This window comes from Ambystoma mexicanum, chromosome 4q (assembly GCF_040938575.1).
Source record: "Ambystoma mexicanum isolate Mex_15411 chromosome 4q, UKY_AmexF1_1, whole genome shotgun sequence".
Classification (NCBI taxonomy): domain Eukaryota; kingdom Metazoa; phylum Chordata; class Amphibia; order Caudata; family Ambystomatidae; genus Ambystoma; species Ambystoma mexicanum.
In genome coordinates, this window is record NC_090928.1 from 666,898,544 (window position 1) to 666,918,040 (window position 19,497).

General features: G+C 44.9%; 1 protein-coding gene across 2 annotated transcripts in view; it reads right to left on the minus strand.

The window, feature by feature from the left end:
* Positions 1–827: 827 nt before the first annotated feature.
* CLHC1 (clathrin heavy chain linker domain containing 1) overlaps positions 828–19,497 on the minus strand; it is a 660,301-nt gene continuing 641,631 nt past the window's right edge. For both annotated transcript variants that reach the window (XM_069608240.1, XM_069608241.1), the window contains one exon: positions 828–1,191. In XM_069608240.1, the coding sequence (XP_069464341.1) occupies positions 995–1,191 (197 nt within the window). In that variant the 3' untranslated portion in view covers positions 828–994. The remainder of the gene's footprint in view (positions 1,192–19,497) is intronic.

The window sequence follows — 19,497 nt, forward strand, 5'->3', positions numbered from 1 at the left end:
TTTGCCACCTCTTACATTGTTCATTGTTCAGTTATATTATCCTAGTGAAATAATTGTACCATGTCTAAAAGTGGGAGAATTTCCAGGGGTCTGGGTCTCTAAGAAACCACAAACATAACTGGAAAATATGTTACAGAAAAGGAAAGTAATGTCAACAATGGCTAGGCCAAATGTTGCCACTCCTCCCCTGTCGAGCACCCCATAGAATGCCAGCAAGGGGGTCTTAATAGAGCCCCAGCAAGCACGAGACCTGTGGTGGTGTGTACTCTTTGCCCCTCCCTCTTGACAGCCATGTTGGCGGCTACAGGCAGAATTTGAAACTGCCAGGGCCAAAGCACGAGAGTACGACCATTGTAACTGCGGAGAGTGGGGCACCTAAATCCCTGGTCACTGGACTTTCATTCAATGGGCAAATTGTGTGAGCAAGGGTTACCTACCACAAAAGAGAAACACTTAAAGTGTTTGTAATTGGCACTTTACATATCCTTGATTTCAGTAGCAGGCAGAGTGCCATACCTGAAAACTCATCTAATAGAAACATTTGCTGTTGCCTCCTCTGTCCACACAGCACTGTAACTTCGCGAAAGCTGCATGTCCTTCTAAGAATAACGTGTTTCCCTATCTGTGCTCTTCTTCCATTCTCCTGTGAACTCCACTCTCTTCTCCCAAGCGCTCATAAGTGAGTCCACGCTGCGTTCGCCACTAAGAACACATTACTAAAGTAAAGACGGTGGTAAAATGACATTGGTCAGTGCCGACTGCTGAGGCATCGATTAAAATAAATGTATTATTATTCATCTGAATAAAGAGCACGATTAACAGTGAAGTGACGATGGTAAAGCCAATGTTTTTACTGGAAAAGGCATGTTCAAATAAATTGCATTTTAGTTCGTTTACCAGAAAGTTCTGCATTTGCAACTGAAAAAACAGGCAAGTGTGACCTTCATTTAGGTTGGGTGTGTTAAGAGCTCCCCCTGCTGCTACACAGACATAACTACAGAAAAACGTGCTCCATTAACAGCGCATCGTAATCATCAGGACTCATTTCCACAATTCCATCCTGTGAGGTGAGAACAGATTTAATCTTCTGAGACAACGGAATGTAGTCATTTCTTGAACACTGGTCGGCAATTTCCGTCCATCCTTCGATTGTGCAGACCTCGTCACTGAGAATAACGTCCTCTAATGTACCTTTGAAGAAAAAAATACATATATATTTGGTGAAATATCCAGTACACCATACATGGTTTCTACTACATCCAGTTAATGCAAATATGTTGTGGATACGGCACATCTATATAATAATATATAGGTGAGCAGCATGATACATAGGAAACCCGAAAATTGCTAATAACTTTTGACCTGCATGATGGATTTGGCTGATATTTTGCAACAAAATGTTTGTCAACAACCCTCCCCCCCCCCAGGGCCCCAGGAAATTTCCATTAAGAAATAAAAAAAAGTTAAGAAAGCAACGTAACTCTGTTTTCAGCCTACTCCGATTCATAACATTTCTACGCAAAAACTGTGGGACGAAATTGGATCCAATAAGAAACTACTTAGGCACGAAGCGTTGACTCGATTTTGGGAATCAGTCTGGGGTTTTTCCGTCCACTAGTTTTTAACATATTTGACTGGGACAATTTGTCTCCCAAGACAATAGCTAATTTTTTTCCAATGGAGCTTTGCAGCAGAGGCTTTTCAGAGATGAAAAAGCCACCATTTGTTTTTGGTGAATGTGAGCGATTATCGCAATAATTACCTCGATAATGGGAAAACCGAAAGTGAAAGCTATTTGGAGATGGAAAAAGGATGAAATCATCAGGCTAGAGGTGGGGACGGAGTACATAATGTGAAGTAGGGGATGGTCTGGGGAGCAAGACATGCCTCGAATGTTTTTGCAGTACCGCAGAAATACCAGAATAATTACTGAGGTAATAATGAGGGGGGAAATGCACCACAGATAAAATGGGGGCATTATTGCTGTAATTACAGCATGGGATACCACAATAATTATCAGGGAAACAAACTGAGGAGCAACACAAAAATGGGGGACATCTGTTGTGATCACATCTACTAGGCAGGGGGAAATGTATCTTTGTGCCAGCGGGCCTGACCAGTAGGCCCCAAAGAAACCTACTGGTGCAACATGTGCAGCAGCCACAGCCAAAGGCGCCATGACCGAAGACCAGGACGAGTGGGCTTGAAAGAAACTTAGTGTATTAAAATATACAGTGGGTACGGCCAAAGGCCATGCTCACTGGCCAGAACTATAAGCTATTGGTGCAACTTGTACAGTGGTCACAACCGAAGGCCATGGCTAGCGGCCATTGAATAAACTATGGTATAACATAACCCCTGGAATTCATTGAAAAAAACTTTCGTTAAGGGACAGTTAAGGTGATCAGATTGAACTCAACAAAACCCTTGAAATTCAGAAGATCTGGGAAGTGATGATCATCTTAACTCAGTGTTGTTGCCCCGTTGCAAAGCCCATGAGCACATACATAACAGATGGGATTCACAATGACAAACAAAAGTAGAGACCAGCAAGATAGCTCAGTGGGTCAGTGCTCGGTGCTGCAATATGTGTGATCTGGAGGTCGCAGGTTAGAGTCCTGGCATGGCCAACGCAGCCTTTCATCCTTCCGAGGTTGATAAATGAGTACCAACTCCAGTTGGGTGATACTGTATGTATATGTGTTCTATGTAAAGCACTTATCTATATAAATAACACATCATTAGATCCTGGGGGCCATCAACAGGGTGCCCCCCGTCCCCACAATAATATGATAATCAATTCCCACATCTGCTGAGTTTCATGGGTTTTGCTGTGTAAAATCTGATCACATTAACTGTCCCTAAACTAACGTTTTTTCAATATATATTATATTCATTGAAGAAAACTTTAGTTGCAGGGTCATTAGTGTGAAAACTTAATGCAGCAAAACCCCTGAAATTCAGCTAAAGCCACCTTAACTTCACACCCCCTGTTGCTCAGCCTATGACCACAATGATGATATCACAGATCAGATCACTCATAACATTTACCAGTGGATACAGCTTTCAACCCTGTCCACTGTATATTATATACACTGATCAGGCACTACCCATGGACCTTAGCACAATACTGGCCAGTGGCCACAATCTTTGGTTGCCCCCACTTTATATTCTAACATAAATAGGCCACTAGCCATGGCCTTTCACCTTGAGCAGCTTGTATATCTTTTGGCCATGTCTACTGTATATTTGAAAATAATAAAATGCAATACGCGATGGCTTTCGGCCGTGCCCACTGTATATTATATACACTAACCAGCCACTAGCCACGGTCTTCCACACAATACTAGCCAGTGGCCACAGCCTTTGGCTGTGCCGACTGTATATTCTAACATGTTAATGGGCACTAGCTATGACCATTAGACATGGCCACTGACTACAGCTTTCAACGTTGCCCACTGTACATTTTAAAACAGTGATGGGCTACTAGGCATGGCTTTTAACCATGCACATTGGTATTTCTGAACACTAACCAATCACTAGCTATGCCCTTTGGTTCTGGCCAGTTACCCCAGCCTTTGCCACGGCCAAGTCCATGGCCTAAATTGTTATTAAGGGAATCAAAGTTTTCATGAGCTAACTTATAAATTATGTTATGTCTAATTCCATTATTGATGTAATTAGTTATATATAATGTAATTAGTTTTGTCACCAGTGATGGCATCAGTGATGTGATCTGTGATGTTATTATTGTGGTCATATGCTGCGCAACAGGGGCACAAAGTCAAGGTGGCTTTTGATGAATTTCAGGCGGTTTGTTGCGTTAAGTGGTCACCCTAATGTCCCTGCAACTAAAGTTATTTCCTTGAATTTCAAGGGTTTTGTTAGTCCATAGATTTTTAGAGCGCTTCCAGACCACTAGCATGGTCTTTGGCCATGGTCAGTGGGCACAGCCTCTGGGCGTCGGGGGTCCCGCTAGTCCGTAATCCCGTTTGGAATTTCGGTCAAATCCGTTACTCGAATCAAATGTTATTTAACAATAGAATTTTATGGGGTTCCTATGGGAGTCCGACTCACATTAACTATAGGGCAGTTATTGCCACCCTATAATATATACATACAGCAAGTAAGCATAAATACCAACTGAAAAGAGAAGACAGCACATGGCATGTTATTTTTGGAACTGGAGTTTTATTGTTTTTCCACTATGTCTCAGTCCAACCTCACTCCATTTCCCTTTTCCTACCTTGAATCCATGTTGGTCAACGTTTTAAGAGTCTGACATTTTCACAATCATAAAAAGAGGCAAAAATCCACACTAGTAACGAGCTAAGGGACCACTCGACCAAAAGACCATTTCTTCACATCAGTTCCATAGATGTCCAGAAAGAAACCCACACGCTAATGGACCGCCATTTAGGGATCAGAGGGTGTAGCAGCTACTACACACTCTTAGCAAGAGGGACTACACGGGTGCTAAGAGGTGAGGTGGGTGGAAAAGGGAAGGGCAAGTGGAGTGGGGAAGTGAAGTGGCCCATGGCCAGCAGCACTCAGGCCGCTCAGAACGCAGGCTTATAGCAGAGAATACAGCCCACGTTCCGAGCTTCCTGACTGGCCAGAGCCTCCTTCCAGGGTGCTAATACAGATTAATATATAGGAGTGCGTGAATGAAGGCAAATCATATAAAACAGTGGTTTTACTCAGTATTACTGTTCATTGAATTATGATATATGCGACTGTGTCCTGTTTTCATAGATATTATGACTTGCTATTAGGATACCTTTTCATGTGGTGGCACTACACAGCATGCGTTTGTTGTGGTGGCAGGGAGGCATGCTTGGGCATTTGAGCCTGCATGTGGCATGTGATGGCCACATCTTGGCCTGAAAAACACTATCCTGCATGACTATGGGTAGCATACAAGGCCTTACCTGGCATGCATAAGATGGCAGTAAATGGAAATCTGAGGCTGCATTGGCACATGATGGCAGCACCTGGACCAGGAATGGTGTATCTTGAAAATTAGTTATATAGCGGTCTTCTGAGGCAGTACCTGACATACAATCGCATTACGTGTGCAAATGAGGCTGTACTTAACATGAAATTGCGGTATGTATGCATGTGTGTGTGATCTATAAAGAGTAAACCTAGCTGGTGAGCAATGAGGGCTGTACAAAGGGGGCAGACCAGGGTTACACGGGGAGTTGGGGGGGGGGGGGGGTAGTGGTTGGGCTGTATGACTCTACCTTGCATGTGTTATGTCATCCACATATGCTTTTATATTGCACAAAATTATCCCGTAGTATTATCAGAGATTGTCAGTGCAATGTGTACTGTCCACCCCCAAACCCCTGCCCCCCGTCCCCAGGATATAACTATACCTGGCCTATGCAGCTTTAACCAACGCAGGAGTATAGTGTTTAGGAATAAGAGGTTTCACTTGGCATATGATGGCACTACCTGGATGTATGAGGCTGTATTTTGCATAAGACAGTCTGGTCTAAGGGTTCTGTATTTGGACCTTTGACAATGCACTTATTTATTTATTTTATCGTTTGCTTGTTAGTGCTGGGGAGTCTGAGCTCATGGGTGAGTCATAGATGAAGTGCTAGGAATGTGCGAACCTCCAGGGTCGAGGGTGTGCAGATGCAAGTGTTGTGGATAGACAGGTGCTGGACAGAATTGGTGTGGTAGGTCGGGGCCCAGGACACCAATTGCAGCAACTGTGGGATTAGCAGAGGAGCGAAGAAGGGAAGGAAGAGGAAAAGAGGAAAGTCTTAAGGAGCTTCTGGAATTTGAGAAGATCCTTCTCAAGGCGCAGAGGGAGGGGGAGGCTATTCCCTAGGAGGGAGCTCACCAGGGAGGTCATTTAGGGGTCACCAGAGGTTGCAACTGTGATCTCTGAGGTCTCCCTTGCTACCCCTAAAAAAAAAAGAAAAAAAAGTAGTGTCATCTCTTTTCTTTTTTTTTGTAATGCAAGCTCCTGGGCTGTGGCCAGCACCATGTGGCTCTTTACTTCTGAAGTGGCTGGCTTTCTTGGTCAGGCCTCTTACATTTTTTTTTCTTCAAAAAACAGGGGTGCCACAAGTCTAATACTTTCAGCACTGACCCTAAACAAGAAAGAATAGGAATACCAAATAATGTGTCTTTCTGGAATTCCATACAATAATTGCTAGACTCATTAAAGGTTTATTTCAGTCACACTTCAGGGGGTGAGTCACTGATTTTGTCTGTTCTTAAACACCTCAACTCAGCCTTTCATCCTTCTGTGGTCAATAAATGAGTACCAACACAGGTTGGGTGATATTGGGTGTATATTTCTTCTATATCAATCGCTTAAGTGTAAGTGCTATATAATAACATATAATTATCATTTGGACATGGACGTCTGCTTGCATTCACAGTAATTTGGTAATATGGGCCTATACACACTGATCTTAATGATACATATGGCGATCCATTCTTGTATGAAATGTACATCGCATTATAGTGATATCAGAACCATATTTTTTGTAGTATACTTAGGAACAATGCTATGTGATGCCACTTCCTGTTTTGTCAAGGGGTGAAAGGTTGTGTTCCATTGCTTCCCGCGATATGACTCGGGTGGGGTCAAATGACATCACTTCCTGTGATGTCATCAGAGGTCAAGGGTCGTGTGATGACACTTCCGCTATCCCTGGCATTTTGGTGAAATGCCGTCCCTGGAACCTGCTGAGGAAAGTGAGCGACCACCTACTCTCTGTTTAGCAAAGCACTTTACACACAGAGAGTTGGTGCCAAAGGAACGCAGTGGTCTAGGAGAGTATTTGGTGAGATAGAGTTAAAGATAGTGTGGTCCAACGGCCCAGACAGTCTTGTGGATTATGCAGAGGGATTTGAATTTAATCCGTACAGCAACCAGGAGCCAGTGAAGACTTGTTAGTGCAGGAGAGATGCAGTCCCTGGGCTTAAGGCCAATGATAAGTATTGCGGCCCTATTCTGGATTAGGTGGACAAGTCGCAGAGTGGAAGATGGTAGATTCAGGAGTAGTCTATTGCAGTAGTCAAGCCTAGAGAGAACCCGGGCTTGGGTCACATTGAGCCTCTGAAGGAAAGTGAGAAAAGGCAGATCCCTTTGAGGAGGAAGAGCTGAAAGTGGGAATTCTTGGCAATGGCCTGAGTGTGAGGGAGGAAGGAGAGAGCAGAGTCGAAGATGACTCTGAGGTTTCTTGCTTCAGTTGAAGGCCTAGGCGGTGAGCCCAAGGAGGAAGGCCAGAGTGAGGGGAAGAAGGAGGGAGCAGCGGTACTGATGGGAAGGATCTCAGTTTTACAGGTGTTGAGGCAGAGATTGTTGAAGGCGCACCATGACTGGAGTGCAGATAGGCAGTCAGGGATCATGGGTGGTGCAGAAGGGTCAGCAGGGAGTTTGTCATATGAACTTGTCATATGATGTCAAGTAACTGGGATTTATACTGTGCAGTGCTACCGTTTGCATGGACTTTATGCCTGTGGCAGTCCGGAAGGAGGTGGGTTAGATAATGCAGCAACTGAATAGCTCTGATTATGTACATTTTATATGATCGCAACACCTGAAAATACAACTGGCTTAAGATGGCTGTAACCGATCATAAGAGATTGTGCTGCAAAAGGGAGACGGTAGCTTGGTCCTACAATGAGTCTGCTGTGTGACCGTTATATAATGGCTGCACCCCAGGAACATCACAGCAGCACTGTAATGTATGGTTAATGCCAGTTGCAAGGTCAAGCCTTGTGACATCCCCTCCTATGACACCAGCGGCGTGAAAAGGTCATGTGATGTCACCAGCTGCAATGTAATTACATTTGTGATGTCACTTCTGTTACCCTTTGGAGAATTGGCATCCCAGCGAGAAGGCCCCTAACTGGCTCCAATGGAAACCATTTGATAAAGGGTTAAGTGGAATTTCCACCAGGGTAACAGCACCCAAAACGTTTAGAAGCCATAAGCCTCATTACAGATTTCACTGTCTTCCCTGCAACATCTCTACTTTCTTGTTTACCCATTCTGGATCTGGTGAGGTGGGGGGCTCGCAAACTACCTTTTCAGCTTTCATCAAGTAGTGGAAACGGGGGAAAAGACACTGTCGGTCACTGCTGGAGGGTGCAGAGAGCTAAGGAACAATTTGTTTATGTCCAATGGTAAGGATATTGTTATGTTATGTTGTTATGTTAAAGGTACTTATATAGCGCACCGTCGCCAACGGAATTGGTCCCCAGGCGCTCTGGCGGATCTATAAACAGGAAGGACGGGTAGGGTTAGTTGGGAGGAGGGGATAAGGAGAGCGGGAGAAGTGGTGTGCTGTTGGCAGCTTCAGCTCGGTATACACCGAGGGCTGGGTTTTGGTGCTAGTATCGGATCGGGTGAGGCCTTGAGTGCTGTGGGTGATGTTTATGTGTTGTTGATGCGGTGTGGTAAAGTGCGTGCAGATTGCTGGGAGAGAGATGGTTGTGTGGCTTTGTGTGGGTTAAGTATGCAGGAGATTGAGGGTTGGGTTAGTGGGGTCTGTATCCTGATTCAGGTACTTCTGGTTTCATTGGAGTTGTATACCTGTGGGTTGGTTTGTTGCTGCTTCCTCGTGGGCCGACTCGCTTTGGTGGTGCTGCGCTAATTCAGCTGTATCATAGGGAGTATTGGTTGGATTGGTAGGTGCGTCCAAACCTTTTCTTCGGGTGTGGGACTAGGCAGGTAATATATATTCTCAGGTTATCTAAAGTGACACTGGTCGGTTGAGGCCTTGAATGGTTCAGGGTCAGAGTGGTGTTGATGTGGCGTCCTAGTGCATCCGTGTTGGTGTCTGTGTATTCAGTCGTTCGTTTCCTTCTGTCCCGACTGTCTTTCCGATGGCTCTGTGGTTTCCGTGGGGTGAACATTCTTGGGGCTATTGTTTAGTTGTAGTTTTTGTGTGGTGGGGTATTGTACTTCCTGCTGTGTATTGGTGGACAGTGTGTAGTGATGAAACATTCTGTTTCTCACCCCCTGGATTGGGGCTCGTGGTGCAGTGCCTCCTTTCCCTCTCTATATGTTGTCCTTAGCGCTGTTGGGGATGCTTATAGTTTAAGGTCATGGTCCTCTTGATGATTCGTCCTAATGTTTCTGTGTTTGTCTTGCTATGTTTACGGTCTTAGGTCGTATTGCGGCTGTTTCCCTGTTAGTCATTTAGTATGTTGTGAGATATTTACCTTAGGGTTTTCCCCATTGATTGGTAGGTGTGGATCACTCTGTCACTAAAGAGACTATAAGCCTATTTAATGGTTTTCCTTTGATTTTTCTTGTTTGGCTTTGATAAAATGGTGCGGAAATCCCATACCATGACTTTTTTAACGCCATTTCTACCACCCATAGCCCCGATTGAACTTGCGCTGGGCGGAATCTCTTTGAATACAAGAGGGGGCAGGAAAGTCCTGGACAACTTGGAACAGAGACATGAGCTTGTTCAGTCATAGCAAAAATATCATTTATAGAGTGTTTTTGAGGTTCAAAAAGTGCCATCTTAAATTGAAAACTGCTTTTTGTTAGTAAGAAATAGCAACATTTCCCATAGATTTGTGTAGGTATGCTGCTGATATGACTATAGGAAGATATTCCTCTTCCTCACCGAATGGGCTGACCTAGCCTCCTCTCTCCTTTCCTCCTCCTCCAAACTCCTCCTGGTGGGGGTTCTTAACATCCAACTTGATTCTCATGACTCTTCAGGTCCTTTCTGCAACCTTTGCGACTCTCTTTCTCTCTCCATTCTTCCTTTTGGCCTGACACACACTGCTGGCCACACCTTAGATGCTCTTATCTCCACAGACATCCATCCCTCTATCCCTCTCACTACCTCAATCTTGTGGACTGAACATTCTCTTCTCTCTTCCCAAGTGAAGCTCTCTTCTCCTCTAGCACTGGCACACCCTTCATTTCCTCCTGCCTTCAAAGTCATCCGACCCATGAAAAGAGTGACAGTGGCTGCCTTTGCCTCCACCTACTCTCCTCCTTCTACTCCTGCGGCTGAGTCCCACCGTGAGACAGTCCTCTCTAACTTTCACCACTCCATTTCCAAAACTCTTGACATTCTCGCCCCCGTCATGGGAGTCTATCTGAAGACATCCAAACAGTGCAACTCTTGGTACGACTCTGAGCTGGCTGCCCTTGAATGAAAGTGCAGAGCAGCGGAATGGAAATGGCAATATAGACTCAAAGGCAATATAGTCTCTGCATTCGCTTCAAGAAACGAGTCTATATTCAAGCCTGCATATCAGCGGCATCTAATAACAAGGCTGAACTCTTCAAAGTCTTTAAGGAACTGGGCAATCCTACCGCAACCTCTTCCTCTACTGCACCCACCCAGGCCCTTTGCTCGGCCTGGCTGCACATTTCACTGCTAAAACACAGGACATCCTGTCCCCTCTTTCCCCCGCACCATCGCCTGCACCCACATCTCTTGGGCCCCCTTTTCTCTCCTCCAATTGCCCTGCCACACCTGAACAGGTCTCTAGACAAGTCCGGTCAATGAAAGCCTCCAAACAGGTAGACCCTTGCCCGCCTAAAACCAACAAGGACAACATTGATTCTCTTGCTCCAGCCTTAGCCGACCTCTGCAACCTCTCCTTCGCCACTGGAGTTTTCCCCACTTGCACTCTCTTGCATGCCCTCTGCTCAAAAATCCCTCTGCTGATCCTTTTATCCCCGCAAACTATCGGCCGATCTCTATCACTCCTTCCTGGGCAAACTCCTTGAGAAATAAACTATCTCACAACTTACCCTCCACACTGAATCTGTTGGTTGTCTCATGACCATCAGTCTGGCTTTTGAGCATCCAGAGGCATGTAAACTGCTCTTCTGAACACCCATGAAGACCTGCTCTCTAATCTTGACTCCAACTCTCCTTCTGTCCTCATTCTTCTCAATCTCTCTTCTGCCTTCGACACAGTAAACCACAACATCCTGATCTCCCATCTCTGTAATACCCTGGGCATCACAGATCTGGCCTTGGCATGGCTTGCCTCCTTTCTCTCGGACCGTCCATCCCAGGTGGAACGTGGGCCCTTTCTCTCCTCTATCACTCTCTCTACATGTGGTGTCCCCCAGGGACCTAACCTATCCCCATGGTTCTTCATTGTATACATGGCCCCTTTGGCCCACAGAATCTCTACCTTCACCTCTAACTTTCAGTGTTATGTGGATGACACGCAGCTCTCTTTCAGACTACAATCAGCCGCTTCTACCTCCTTGCTCATTCCGCTACAACTTATGCAGAACAGAACCGTGAGAATTATCCTTGGCCTAAAGCGCAGGGACTGCATCTCTCCGGCACTGAAATCCCTTCACTGTTCAAGACCCTCTGCATAGTCCAACGCTCTCTTACTAAATACTCTCCTTCTACAGCCCTCCGCTCGTCTTCTTCCAACTCTTTGCGGGTGAGCTGTTTTTCTAAGCAGAGATTTGGGGGTAGATCTTTTTCCTCTGCAGGTGCCTCCCTCTGGAACAGCCTCCCTGCCTCTCTCCGCCTTGAGTCAGAGCTCCTGAGGTTATGGAAACTCCTCAAGACCTTTCTTGTTGCTTCCTCCTTCTCCCCTGCTAACCTCCTCTCTTTTTTTCTCCTGTCTCATTCGTCCTTCCCTTCCTAACTCTGTTAAGTTTTTTACTAACTGGTTGCCTGGTTCATTTTCTGAGCCTCACAGGTCACAAGCTTCCCACACCAGTCTTTGCACTTGCCTCCGGGCCTCTGCACTATGTTCAGACTACTGCACTTGAAGCATACACTCCATGAGAGGTGTAACCTCTCTGCACTTAACCCAGGGCCCTGTGGACTTTGCACCCTTTCACCCCCTCGCACATCTGTCTGTACACTTGCATAACCCAAATTTACTAGGACTAGTAAGTTCTGTCGTGTCTCCCCTTTGTCTTCTCTCCCTAGTTTGGTTGCGCCTGAAACACGTTCTGCACTTGCACTAGGAGAAATGTCGTCAGGCTGTGTACGCTAGTTATTTTTTGTTAGATCATTCGGAAACTTCAGGCCGAAAAAGGATTACTGTATTCCCGTGCTCCCTTCCCACATTGAAGCACTTCACTTGTGTATATGCGCTGTACAAATAAACAATAAATAAATAGTAGTGGAGCTTATAGTTTCAGATGGCCAGATTGTCACCCTATATAGCAGGGGAATGTGGATATGAGAGGGGGTCTATTGCTCAATTGTGAGGTTTCTAGAATTTCCTTTCCCTATCCCTCCATTTTGAGTCCTCATTGGGTGCAGCTGGTACTGGTAAGGTTCCTTGGTTGAACTTAAGGTTTGGATAAAAATGAGAATGGAAAATTGTGATTAAGTTGAAATACAGAGTGAGGGCTCATTGGAGAGGTGAAATGGACTCATGTATAGGGGTGTGATGGGTTCTAATATACACGTTAGGGGAAAATTATGGGTACAACCCGCAGGCACAGGGCAAGCTGATCCGGCTGACAACAATTTAGAATAATATGCCCCGTCCCCAGAACTGACCTCCTCAAAAACATCCAAAACAGACATCTGTCTTTTAGGGAGATATTAAAAATTCACCTCTTCATACAGGTCTTCAATACAAATGAACACCTGAGTACTTCTCCGTTGTTTGCTAACACCATCACATTTGAGTAACCCAGTGCTGAATCTTGCGAAAGATCAGAGACTAGTAAACAGAGACTAGTAAATGCACATGAACGGAATTGTGCAACGGCACAATAACAAATAGGTCGTCTGTCCTCTGTTACTTTCAAGTCAACCATTATTACGTATTTCAGTTGTACCTTCTAATTCCTTTCGTGTCAATGTGACACCACCCATATAGTGTGACAAAGTCAACATCACATCCAGTCCATGGTCCGCGTGAGTGTAAGACTGACAGGAGACGCCCTAAACTATTCCCGAATGCCCTCAGAGAGCAGCTAGTTCTGAATTAACTGGTCCCAACAAAGCACGGTATTCAGGACTACACCCCCAAGATGCATCAGGATTCGAAATCTAAAACCCGGAGCAGATTCTAGAATGCCTTCTAGGTATTCCGAAAAAGATGCGTTATGCAGAATGACTAGCATGCTCAGAGAGGCCCCTTCGTCAACAGGTGCAGATCCTTGAAGGGAAAGTCCCAATCCCCCCTCCCAACAGCAGTACTTGTTAAGAACAATTGTATTCCTCCCCTGCGGTTGAAGCATTTAAGACGAGAGATACTTCCTCGCTCCTCCCGAAAGGAAAACCAATTTTGAACTGGTGGGAAATTACTAGAGGGTTTCATGTACCTTGTGATAGCATTTTAATAACAGCAGCCCACACAACCAGCTTCTGTGCATGGGGAAACCAGGAGGTAAGGCAGGATCAGAGGAGAAGGTAAACACCAGCTCCTGCACAGGAAACAGACTGAAAGAAATCCAACATGGGAGCAAGGCTTCTAAAGACTCCTCCCCGCCCCCGGCTTGGAACAGGAAGCCAATTAACCAATCCATTCTAAAAGTTTGCCTTTAGCCAATTGGAGGATGGTGAGGGCTTTAGGATGAGTGTGCTCTAATGAGGGGGCAGCGAGCTATGTGAGCCCAGAAAAAGGGTATATGCTACAGTGAAGATAGTTAGAGAGTGCCTTTGATCCCCAGGACAGGGGATGTGCAACAGAGGGGGTGGGCCACTTAGCCCTAGAAAAGAGGAGTAAATAACGCAGAGAAGGAGATCCCCTACAAGGGGGGGACGTTTGGGACGTCCTAAAATCTTGAGGCGGAAAGGCCTTGTGGTCCACAGAAGAACGCATGATAACTGAGCTCTAGAAATCACCAAGCAGGAGACAATATGTCTGCAGGATTATGCAAGTCTTTTTATTTGTCGTCCTTCATACATGAGCCTGCTTTCAAGGACTAAGTTTCCCCAAGAACCTTTATGTTACAGCCATATTGAAACAATTTCCATGCAATAATCTTACGTTTTATTTTTGTTTAATAAACCCCTTCAAGCTTATTCCAGTGTCAATAGTTGTCTGTTCCCTCTGCCATGTAACAACAGTATACAACCTTATGGAAAATATACAGTCATCAAATTAAAGATGAGCTAAAATAAATTCTTGTGTAAAGCATAGAAGAACTCTCAGTTACTGTTTAATAGGAAGCTGCTTTATGTTAAATGAATGTGCCACCTCTACCATGATCGTCCACCTTACCCATGCTAGAAGGCAGTCTTACAATAATAATTAATTGCTAATACTAATTTTGTTTGTTAACAGTTGGGGTGAAACCAACAATATATTAAGTATTTGGCAGAATAGTTACTTTTTTGATAAATCAAGTTCCAAACTGATTAACATAACTTATAAAAGATGCCAAAATCCTCTTTTCAAACAGGGGTTGCCATGTTTATGTTTCCCTTCTATTTAAAGCATATACACCAGGAAAGAATACTTTAAGAGAGCAGAATAGATTTTACTCTAGCCACATTTCATCAGCTTCCATTAGTCCCATCACGCCTTGCTTGGGCACATATTCTTTAATAAAAGCGACTGAAGTTTAAGCCCACAATATGAAACGTTCTGCATTTCAACTTTCTAAGCTCTGTTGATTAGGTTGAAAGTTTAAACCATAGGCGAGGCCTACACATATCTTCTAAAATTAGAGAAGTCAGAAGAAAATATACTATTAAAATGTCTACAAACGTTCAGGTAAGAGAAAGTTATAAACTAGAATCCGAAATGAATGAGAGAAATGCTGCGTATGTAAATGTTCTCTGGACAAACCAGCTGCTGGTTTTCCCAAGATCCTCAAGGTAATACTGCAGTGATCTTTTCACATCCGGTGTGTGAAGATATATCTCTCCTGGAAGGGGAAGATTTGGGAAAATGGGGACTATTAAAATAGTTTGATAAATGTGGAACTCTGAAACCAGCTTTGGACGGAAATACGGGTGTGTTGTAAGAGCCACCCTTTTACTGTGGAATACTTGCAAGGTTCTTGAAAAAGGGTCTGAATTTCACTAATCCTCCAGGAATAGTACTGCAAATCCAACTTCTGCATCAGCACAAATAGGAATCCCCACTTATTTTACCCAAGCAATATTTAATTCCCATGGGTGTGAGAGAGATGTCTAGCTGGAGGACATGTTCTTTAGTCCCTATAAAATATCTTTGCGCACCAGAATGGTGAAAAAAGATTCATAAGAGGGTGTATTGTCCGTAAACTATGACATCAGCTAAATGTACATTTAAGGAGAACTGCAACTGATGTGTTTCCAAGTAAATAAGGTATGTTATGTTATTTGGCATTTGTATAGTGCCTTTTACCGTTGGTATGATTCCAAAGCGATGTAGGTTGAACGCCCTTCGGAACCGTAGTCTAGGTCAGTGGAGAGAGTAGTGTATTAAATAGTGCTTGGGTGCACTCGGTATGTGTGCAGCCAGGGCGGATTGAGTGGTGTGTAGCTGCATTCTAGTGCTAGGCGTAGTGCGGTGGTTGTGTGCAATCATTAGAATGTGTGCAGAAAGGCCAATTGTTCTTGGGTAGCTGCGTTCTGGTGGCGGTCGAGTTTGTGAATGGGAGTATGTGTGCAGCTAGGCCGATTTTCGTGGGGTATAGCTGTGTTCTAAAGACTGTTGAGGTGTTCATGGAGGTGTACGAGCATATGTGCGAGTAGGCCGAATTAATCAAGGGTTATTGCTGCAGTCTATTGTTTGTTGGTGCAGAGGAGAGAGTTAGCATATTAGTGTGTTTGAGTGTGTGTGGATTGGAGGGAATCCCTGTCCCTGATGACCTTTCAGTGACTGTCGAGGTAACAGTATCTCCCTTTGGCATTCGGGGCTATTAGGCTATGGTCATCCCTGTGTCTTGTTGGGTCTGCAATTGCTTATTGGAGTACCGCTGCATCAAGTTCAGTTATGCATATGTGCTACTGGATCCAGATTATCGGGTCCCGAGTAATTGTTTACAGTGGGTGGATGGGTATTCTCGTCCTAGTTTATGGTTCAAATTTGTGAAATTACACTGCATCAATGTCCCTTGCAAGAGGTGGGTGTGCTACAGCGCTCGTGCACAAATCTGATTGGAGTTCATAGTGAATAGCAGTAAGAGACAAAGAGCAAGCCCAGTAAGGCATCATAATACAGGTGATACTGTGCCCCACTTGAAAGGAGTTCCGAGAACAATTCCCAGACATATCAGATTAAGCATCACATGATCCGAGAACATTCCTGTCTGTTGGACGATGACAACAAGATCTGGCCCAAATCATATTGTTTCAATGGTAGAAACTAAGTTGTTGAATTCACCTTTTCTATAAACATCACTGTTAGAAGCACTTCCAATGAAAAGCATAGAATGTTCTAGTGTATGCTCCAGTGATGTTTCCGGTGGCTGTACTATGGGCATTCAGGGGCCTGCAGTCCAGCTCTGCAACTGTAGGTTGCGTGGAATGCACAACATTTCAACCTATGCTGATGATCCAACATGCACAGCAACTTCTGTGCCCACTGCAGGGCTCAGCTGGGTCTAATGGGTCATTCTTCATGTCTCAGTTTGTGGATCACTGGGGAAAGGAGATGAATCGATGGAAATGCATAAAGAAAAACAACTGGCCAGTTTATCACAAGGGCATTACCCTTGAACTTCAGTTCTGGAAATCTGGAAGCTAATTGTCAACATTTTAAGTTTTCTGCCGAAGTGAAATCCGGTTTGGCCATCTGATCAATGATGTCGCCTAAGTTACAGTTACACTTCATAGTTTAAGACTGCCAAAGCATCGGAATCAACAGGCAGTTCTAAGCCAACAGTGACATATAAAACTTTCAATAAAATAAAGTATATGTTCACAGGTTTTAAACCAAGATGTTTAACTGAGGTCATGGGGCAAGGTTTCAAGAAAAGGTACAAAAAATAAACGTGGCCCTCTACCCTTCCCTCTTTGCTGTATAACTCACCCTGCTTGGTGGCACACAGATATGTGCGATTACTTCCCCCTTTCACTGCATATATATTCGGGGGACACCGCCAGCAGTTCCCTCATGCCCCCCACATTTATCATTAACTTTACCCGTGCCCCCAGATAGATATGCTGTGAAATTCGGATGTCGAAATTCAACATTTTCGTATGCGCTGTAAATGTATGTGCAGTGATGGGGTGATATTGTGGCAGACAGTCACTCACAAGCTTTGGGGCATTAGATGTCCAAGCACCTTCTTTCTTGGCAGCTTATAGTGTCTTTTTTTCTAGACTTGACACCCGGCATCACCAGCACTAGTGACTCAAGCCGTCTTGACAGGGGTCAGGTGTCAGGACTCTTATGAAGCTGTTAAGGTTTTGGATTAAAAGGCTTGACTTCCCACTTGTGGTGTGGGGCCTGGCTAAGCCGGTTCTTCCAAACCCTCAACTGACATCCCCTCTATATAATTTGGGGAATTCTCAGAGCAGGGGTTCTGGCAACGTTTCTGGTCTCCTGTGTAGCTTTCTTCTCCTCTTTTTCAGTTACATTCTTATTACTTCTCTCTTCCTGTCCTCTCACATCCTCCCTCTCTATGTCATCCCTGTTGCATCACCACAAAATTGTTCCTTCACCACATCTCACTTATCAAATTGTAACGTCTCTCTTATTTTGATTGCCACCTCCACTATTTCCTTTGCACCTTCCTTTTACTCCTCCTCTCACATTAGTTTGTCTTATTCCCTCCTCCTCTGATTTTTAACCCTGGTGTTTTTATTCCTTCCTCCACTCCTACGTTCCCCTCTCTACTCCTTGCACATTCTCTACTCCTCTTCTCACATGCATACCACTTTCTCATTCCTCTCCACTCTTTCTTTCACCTTATCCTCTTAATCCACTGTGCTCCTCTCTGTCTTTGTCTTCCTCTATCGTGCTCCCTGCTGCACCACCTCTCTTCTACCTTCCTCTGTAATCCTAACTTCCACACTGCCTTCTGGTTCTAGTCTTCTTTTATCCCTCTCCTGCCCAGTCTGTGAGATGCAATATTTTTCAAAGGGAATGGGCACTAGGAAGTGTGACTACAAGCAGCTGACACCAATGGACTGGCAGGCCGCATTGCAGATTTCTCAGCCAAGGTTATTTCAGCTTCGGCTGCCATCTTGATTTCATACTGCAGACTGCTGCTAGCACTTGTGACTGACAGCACCCACTTATCCCCTATATATAGCTTTAGATTTGTTACACCCACGAGGGCATGCAACATACAGTGAGTGGGGTCCACTAATATACAAACTGGGAGCACTTGTTGGACAGGAGGGATCGTACAAGACCCCCAAGCACTTTTGGTTGAGGCAGAGGCTTGGAAGTGGGCAGTAGGGGCTCGGGTGTTACAGGAGGGAGGGAGGGAGGGTGGTTCATGCTTCGGCTCAGGGTACATTGGTAATCTGACTCCATCTTAGATAATAGCAGCCATGTTGACATTGAAGCCTAGCTTGGTGCTGCAGTTAGGGCCTCAGGCCTGAGCCACACACATGGGAATAAATGTATGCATGCAGGAATAGGTTGTATCTTGTGCACATGTGAGAAAGGCCAGAGCAGCAGAGATTCATAGGCCCTTCATTGTCTCATGTTGCCAGCATTTGTATCCAAGAAGGAATGTGCCCTGCAAGGCCACCAAGGGGTTGAGAGCTAGGTAATACAGCCCAGATGCCCCTGTCCCAAGACCCCCAGCATTCCCAGTTACCAGTCAGTCCCAGACCACCACCCATAAAACTGTAAGACCCCCAGTTGATCAGAAAACAGGTACCAGTTGCCTTCACCATAGTTCATGTGATTTGTGCTGCGGGGTTACAGGAGGGGCAACACAACAAATCTAAAATGAAGGTGGGGAGCTTTGGACGGGCACTTACGTGTCTGGAATCAAGCTGTAGTCTGTTAGATACAATGACTTCGAAGTATACTCTTAGCCCTTGTCCGTAGTGCCTGGTGCACATTAGGTTAGAGATAGAGCATGTATTGTTTTTCTTCGCCTAATAACCAATTAATTGTAGCTTCATGCCTGATGACGTGCAAAGGAGAAGCCTGCGTGGAAGAAGATGGACAGAAGGGGCAAGGTCCAATGGCCCGACATCCCTTATGGAGCAGGTAGCCCATGTATAGGGTCTCACCAACCAGCCATTTGAATTTGTACATTATGTAATTTAAGTCTCAGATGATGCTGTGTGCCTTCATAACAAGTTGCGCGTACTGATTTTGCCAGAACAATCTGCGGCAGCAGAGTGCTTTGCTGGTGCATTTCTACTTCTGTGGAAATAAAACCTTGTTCTCCTTGCAAGAGGTGTGCTGGGCCTTTTTCCCCTAGTGTCTTGCATTCCTTCTGGTGTGAGTGTTGAGGGGCTTCTCTACACACTTGTGGACTTGGACCCTTCAATAAATTAACTGTTTTCATGGGTATAATGTTTTCTGCGAATATTGATTCGGAGTTCAACCAACTGCCTGCAGTTTGCTGTTTGCACTGTTATAGATTTATGTTCCGCCATGTGTGTCCCGTGGAAATATTGTAGCAAATACAGTCAC